The sequence below is a fragment of the Sander vitreus genome, chromosome 4 (assembly GCF_031162955.1).
Source record: "Sander vitreus isolate 19-12246 chromosome 4, sanVit1, whole genome shotgun sequence".
Taxonomy (NCBI): Eukaryota; Metazoa; Chordata; class Actinopteri; order Perciformes; family Percidae; genus Sander; species Sander vitreus.
This window is the reverse complement of record NC_135858.1, coordinates 38236308-38243807: the sequence shown is the minus strand read 5'-3', so window position 1 is coordinate 38243807 and position 7500 is coordinate 38236308. Positions and strand designations below refer to the sequence as shown.

At 41.4% G+C, this 7500-nt stretch overlaps 1 protein-coding gene across 2 annotated transcripts in view; it reads right to left on the bottom strand.

The window, feature by feature from the left end:
• Positions 1–3856, bottom strand: part of LOC144517437 (rano class II histocompatibility antigen, B alpha chain-like) — a 5971-nt gene extending 2115 nt beyond the window's left edge. The window contains exons 1-3 of one of the 2 annotated variants that reach the window (XM_078249554.1): positions 3746–3856; positions 2033–2290; positions 984–1265 (exon numbers count right to left, since the gene is read on the bottom strand). In XM_078249554.1, the coding sequence (XP_078105680.1) occupies positions 984–1265; positions 2033–2290; positions 3746–3806 (601 nt within the window). In that variant the 5' untranslated portion in view covers positions 3807–3856. Of the gene's footprint in view, positions 1–983; positions 1266–2032; positions 2291–3714 lie in introns of both variants that reach the window. The other variant, XM_078249555.1, reaches the window with a different exon arrangement.
• Positions 3857–7500: the final 3644 nt, after the last annotated feature.

Below are 7500 nucleotides of genomic sequence, written 5' to 3'. Positions count from 1 at the left end.
ATTAGCTCACAGCATCCCTGAGACGGTCCTCCCAAATAAACAACGACATCAGTCATTTCAGCAAATACCCCCCAAAATAATTCTACTTGAAACTAATCATGCTCAAAGAGAGACATTTTGATTAAAGTGTTCATATTATGCTTTTTGGCATTTTCCCTTTCCTTTATTGTGTTATATATCTTTTTATTCACATTATAGGTTTACCAAGTGAAAAAGCCCAAAGTCCCCCCCAAAGGGACTTACCATCTCCAACAGAAAACCCTGTTCACCAACTGCTCCAAACAGCTCTATTGTAGTCCAGCCTTTACTTCAGAGACAAACGTTATAATGCTCGCCTAGCTGCTAGCATGGCACGCCCTCATACTCTGCTTCTGACTGGCTAGTAGTCCTTACCTAGGTACTGTCAGGACACACCCTCATACTCTGCTTCTGACTGGCTAGTAGTCCTTACCTAGGTACTGTCAGGGCACGCCCTCATACTCTGCTTCTGACTGGCTAGTAGTCCTTACCTAGGTACTGTCAGGACACACCCTCATACTCTGCTTCTGACTGGCTAGTAGTCCTTACCTAGGTACTGTCAGGGCCCTCATACTCTGCTTCTGACTGGCTTGTAGTCCTTACCTAGGTACTGTCAGGACACACCCTCATACTCTGCTTCTGACTGGCTTGTAGTCCTTACCTAGGTACTGTCAGGACACGCCCTCATACTCTGCTTCTGACTGGCTAGTAGTCCTTACCTAGCTACTGAGCATGTGCGACTCCCAACAAAGATGCAACAGAAGTCAGATGTCTCACTCTGTAGCTAAAACAGAGAGCTCAACACACCACATAAGCCTATTCTGATATAACCTCTAAATACAATTATGAACCTGAAAATGAGCATAATACGAGCACTTTAAGAAGTTTGACAGCATGCCCCCTTAATAATAACAGTTACCAGTTATAACAGGGAGCTCAACAACAGACACATCTCTTTGTCCTACCCCAGCTCCTGGCGAGAGGCCGATGTAAGGATGGATGCTCCACCGAACAGGAGTGAACGTCTCCCTCCCGAGGAGTAAAACTCAGTGTTGAAATTCTGTGGAACGTCCCGTCACTGTTGTGGCGGTAACGCAGGTTGGATACCCCTTCTGTGACCTCCACCCCATTCTTTGTCCATGTGAAGTTGATGGAGGGGGGGTAGAAGTGATTGGCCAAACAGAAGAGAGTGTTCACCACACCATCCTCCCCCTCATACCGGCTATATATGGAGATGTCTGGAGCGTCTGGTCGGGCAGAAACAGAAACAGAATTATAACGGCAATGCTTAGTAACACCACAAGGTGGAGCCTTTGTTACTATGGTGATGTACAAAAGTGAAGATGTGCGGCTGCAGTCTTCTCTCCTGTATGGTCGATTTTGTAGAATTAAAGTATCAGGGGTGTCAAACTCAGTTTCCCAGAGGGCCACATTGGAAATGAGAATCACATCAAGACATGTAGAGTTTATTGACATGCTTTCATTTAATTGAAAAAGTCAAATATCTTTGACCTTATGATTGCATGTCTCATATAGTCATATAGTCGACTGTCTCACTTACAGTTGACAGTCGACAAAAAGCCCTAAAAAAGTCAGCAAAGAAGTTTGGTAGCCATCATAGAAAAAAAGCGCCAAAACATCACAGAAAGCGCCAAAATCGTCGGCTCAAGTAACAAAAAAGTGACAAAAACTTTGAAAAAGCGAGAGAAAAAAAAGTAGGTGGGCTGAAATATTTTGGGAACCTAAATTGATATGCGGGCCGGATCAAAATCTACGAGGGGCCGGATTTGGCCCGCGGGCCTTGAGTTTGACACATGTGGTGTAGAATCTCCATTCAGTTGTCTGTCAACTGTTTAAGCTAACCGGCTAGCTGCTAGCTCGCTACACCTACACCATTCACGTTACAAAGTGACTGTGGATACTTTTTCTGGGTGTGATTCCCGACATTATCACAGTAATTTAAATAGAATTTCATTATCATAAAAAGTTATAAATAATAATATAAACTCAGTACCTTGCCGAATGGGAGCACCAGGATCCACTCCTCTTGCTTTACTTAAAACACTGTGACAGTGAGCAATGCTAGCTTTGGCTAATGCATAAGCCCTTTCCTTCAGGTGTGGAACAGACTGTGGCAGGTGAGGTATTGCAAACACCACTTCATCCTTGCTGAAATCAGCGTACGCGGCCACCTCATCATCAACAAGGACATCCACCCGTACCTCGCCGTATTCATAGCACCCGTAGATGTAGTGGAAGTCATGGATGGACGCTAAAAAGCAGGAGATGAAACAGCATCACAAGATGGAGGCAGTTTAAACGTAAGTTGATTTTCATATTCAGTCCTTCCAGACAAATGCAGAGTTTGTTTTTTTGTGATTGTTTTGGGCTAAACTCCTTGATTATGCGTCACGTTTTCTTAAATAATGTGATGGAATATGCGGGATATTTATGCATTTTTATGCGATGAAATTGCGGGAACTTGCATAAACTGCCGTTTCATCGTGGATCATCACGGGGTTTGCAGCTTTTCGATGACGTTCACGTCGCGTAATTACGTCACTTAAATAACGTCACTTAAATAACGTTCCCATGGCAACAGGGGAAAACGGCTGCTCTTGTGTGAAGTAAACGCAACGTTTTTCAACTTCCTGCTAAGATATATGGGACTTTTTAGCAACGAAAATGCGGGGGATTATGAAATCATGCAAGCCCCGCATTTTTTGCGCGGAAATCAGCAATTTATGCGGCGAAAGTGCGGCGTGTTTGAAAATATTTGCCCCCCCCCACCGCCACTTTCCTGAAGCCAAGTGGTGTGTTATCTGTACGCATTTTGAGCTATCAGCCTGTATGTCTACGCTGTATAGAGCGGACAGCAGTCTGCAACGTCACAGCGTTAACATACACTCCACTTATTAAAGCCATGTGGCGTGTTATCGCGAGGCTACGCGTTATCGCGAGGCTAATAACGCGAGGCTACGCGTTATCGCGAGGCTACGCGTTGGGTTTAGGAAACGTCACACGCGGGTTGGGTTTAGGAAAAGAAGAACCGGTTGGGATTTTCTCCCTTTCATACTACTCGCTACGGCATCAATTCATAGGGCGTTGATAAACAACACTTTTTCTGCTCACCAGTTCCATTTCCACTTCCTCTCAGCCTGCTGCATTGAACGCTCCACCTACGTAAACACCTTCCCGTAATCAACGGCGCCTCATTACGTTGACCAGCGTAGGGTGCGTAGTGCAAGCGTAGGGTTCAGCAGAAACCCAACCCCGTCAAAAAGTCCAATATTCAGCCCAATCTGAACTCGGATTCGGTGTATCCCTGGTCTGCAGTAATGTTGCACAATACCACATTCATAGTTCCCTTAAGTCAGTGGTTCCCAACCTTTTTGGCTGGTGACCCTTTAAAAAAGCTGTGTCTAAAGTAAAACGTTGAATATGTGAGAAGTTTATCCCAATGTGTTGATTTAAACCTCTTAGGTTGTTCCATCTGAGTCACTTTAGAGGTACAGAGAGGTAAACTCTAGTATTTCACAAAAACAATGCAAGCATGTTGCAGTAGGCTATGCATCTTTAAGACCAATGGCACACACATAGCCAATTATTTAACTTTTACAATAAATCTAAAGGGATGGCTGACAAAAACACGATTACAATGTCATACTTTCACTTTACACTTGCTGTGTTACTCACAAAAAGCCAAAAGTTGCAGTTCATGTCTTACTTGCTGCAGAAGCATAAACAGCTCCAGAGAATACGATCAGTATGATCACAGACAGAGTCATCTCAAATCCAAACCTGTTGACTGGGTTCAGACAAGAAAACGGCTAAAGAAGGAACTTCAGACAGCTTTAAAGAGCTTTAAGCAGCCAATCAGATATGATTACATCCCTGTTGCTGGGTAGAATATTTTATAGCTTGGACGCCTCAACCAGGAAGTTGTCGTTTGTAGCAGTCTTGAGAGGAAAAATACAGATAAGAAGCAGAAGTAGACAGCTTTTAGGAAATGTTTACATTTTACTGAAGGACTTTATCCGTGCTGCATGTCTTTCTGTGTGCACAAATGCAGATATGTAGTTGTCGGTACCATTTATTGAGGAATTGTCAGCTTATTATTCTGTTTAATTGTTGTAGGCTATATAAGGGTGGAAAAGCCTTTTTTTACAGGATGGAAAGTTATGTTACGGTTTGGCATTGTATGAAATTGTGTATATTTTGTGTTATATTACACTGCTTTCATTGTTCTTACTGTAGGAGTTTGTGTATTTCTGTGTATTGTGCACACGTGTGTATTTTAGAAATTACAATTTAAAAAAGAAGGGACATATTTTATTACATTGTTGTAATTGACTGTTGTTGGGATTATGTGCTGTCTGATTTGGTCCAACCAAGACAAAAAATCTTTGACATGAACCCCCCGAACGATCTAATGTTTATTTTAAATTTATTTTATGTTTTTTTTTGTCACCCACTATGTTTGTTTTTGGACTGCAGATCTCGCGCTGCTTCATTGCTCTGGTTGAACTAATTTATTTAAAGTTGAATTATGGGTAGTACAGGTGTTTCCTGTTCGTTTTACTCAAATCAACATGACTTAAAGGTCCACGATAGGCTTCACTTGTCTTCTCAGTGGACCAGTTGCATCGGATTACGCCGAGTTACATTTACTGTCAGCTGTGTACACTCTCAGGTAACATCATGGCTGCAGTGAAATCTTCAAATTCTCATTCTGAGGTGTTCTTGGTATTATCAGATCTCAGTTTTGTGAGGATCTACAATCTGGGTCATTGTCCAAAATTAGAAGTAGTTGCTCTTTTATTACAAGCAGTAGCAATAGTTGTAACAGTATTATTTTGTTAGAGAATTTATGTCTAAAACATTGTTAAATGCAGTACACCCACTGACCATTAGGGGGCGAAGGCCACCTATAGTTTCTGCACTATGTTGTCTTTCAATGGATACTGATACACAGATACACATCTGGGGCTGATGATGTATTCAAAGTCACCAAAATATCATTTGGATGCAGAGATGTGCTGTACATAGAGACATGGGTGAGTAAAGTCAAAGGTTCCATGGCATGAAAATGTCACTTTATGAGGTTTTTTAACATTAATATTAGTTCCCTCCAGCCTGCCTCTGGTCCCCCAGTGGCTAGAACAGTATTAGAGGACCACTAAGGTCTATATAAAGAGACTTCAGATACAGTATTAGGGGACCACTAAGGTCTATATAAAAGAGACTTCAGATACAGTATTAGGGGACCACTAAGGTCTATATAAAGAGACTTCAGATACAGTATTAGGGGGACCACTAAGGTCTATATAAAAGAGACTTCAGATACAGTATTAGGGGACCACTAAGGTCTATATAAAAGAGACTTCAGATACAGTATAAGGGGACCACTAAGGTCTATATAAAAGAGACTTCAGATACAGTATTAGGGGACCACTAAGGTCTATATAAAGAGACTTCAGATACAGTATTAGGGGACCACTAAGGTCTATATAAAAGAGACTTCAGATACAGTATTAGGGGACCACTAAGGTCTATATAAAGAGACTTCAGATACAGTATTAGGGGACCACTAAGGTCTATATAAAGAGACTTCAGATACAGTATTAGGGGACCACTAAGGTCTATATAAAGAGACTTCAGATACAGTATTAGGGGACCACTAAGGTCTATATAAAGAGACTTCAGATACAGTATTAGGGGACCACTAAGGTCTATATAAAGAGACTTCAGATACAGTATTAGGGGACCACTAAGGCCTATATAAAAGAGACTTCAGATACAGTATTAGGGGACCACTAAGGTCTATATAAAAGAGACTTCAGATACAGTATTAGGGGACCACTAAGGTCTATATAAAGAGACTTCAGATACAGTATTAGGGGACCACTAAGGTCTATATAAAGGCATCCAAAAGGCAGCATGTCATAGGACCTTTAACAGGATGTGTGTATGTGTAAGAAAGAAGAAGAAGAAGAAGAAGAAGAAGAAGAAGAAGAAGAAGAAGAAGAAGAAGAAGAAGAGAGAGAATGGCGTGGCCATAATGGGATTCGTAAATTTGCGAACCGGCCGACTCAAACCAGCTGATGGTGTCTCTGCAACTCAGCTGGTGGAGTCTCCAGAGGCTGGTTTTAGACCGTAAGAGACGTCTCCTGTTTCAACAGCCAATAGAGAAGTCAGCTGGTCGAGTCAGCTATAAACTATAGAAATAAAATGATCCATAATCCATTTTATTTTTATGTTACAAACCTCTGTACAAAATGGCAGAGTTTTAGACGGAGCCTGAACGACCGCCCAAAAGCACGGTAACATTACATGGACGAGAGAGAGAGAGAGAGAGACTGGAGAGGGAGCGCCCAGCGGCGGTAGAACAAAGCCGTGAATCAGAGAAATAAAATGTGTTTTCGCCGATTCATCACTAGAAATGCAACTGTATCAAGCATCACTATCACTAACGTTATCCACATTCATATTTAGACACAGCAGATAATATATCCAGCTACAAAAAAGCCTAAAAGTCGGAAGTTAGAACGGAAGTACGAAGAGTCGTTGTTATGGAGATGATACACCGTCTCGTCTCATTGGTGTGAACTGGCATCTTTGGTCTGAACTGGGCTAAGTGTGACACGTTGTATTGTAGAAAGTGGTGTACATGCTATATGGTTTGTCGCGAGTAGCGCTGGGTATTAGCACAACCCAAACAAACACGTACCAAGTAGTATCGAAACTTCTCCAGTCAAACGATACTTGCATTCGATCCTTTTTGTACCCAGATATAGAAAAAATTACTATTTGTAAGGTTTTGTATTTGACAGAGTTAGCAGTTCAGTGTGCCAAGATGCCAACAAAACGTTTCAAAGTATGGCTATACTACACGCCTGTGGCATCTGATAGAAATAAATGCAGAAGGATTATTTCAAATTAAACGGTAATTTCATTTTTTTTTCAACCTGGACCCTCTTTTTCCTAATCCTACTAAAAGTTCTGTTTTTAATGACAGGCTCAGATTGTAATAAGTGTCTGACAACATTATGGAAAGGATCCTTACTGAGAAAGACCTTTTTGTTAAAGAGTAAAACCATTTTAGTTTAACATAAAACCCCCAAAATCACCATTGCCAAACCCACCAGACTCCATGTAAATAATCAGGACTTTTAGCGTGTAAAGAGCCAGCATATCTCTACATATAAATGGGTGAATTAAGGGTTTATTTCAACCAAACCAGAGTGGTGATTGTTGGAACAGTGGAAAGATGAACCAAGACGGCTTTTGATAGTTTGATTTAGTTTCTGTCCACTTTGAATGAAGTGTGTTTTACGATGATAAAAGTCCTGATTATTTACATGGAGTCTGGTGGGTTTGGTGATGGTGATTTCGGGACTGTTTCATGTTAAACTAAAAGGATCTTACTCTTTCATAAAATGGTCTATCTCTGTAGGGATCCTTTCCATAATGTTGTCAGAC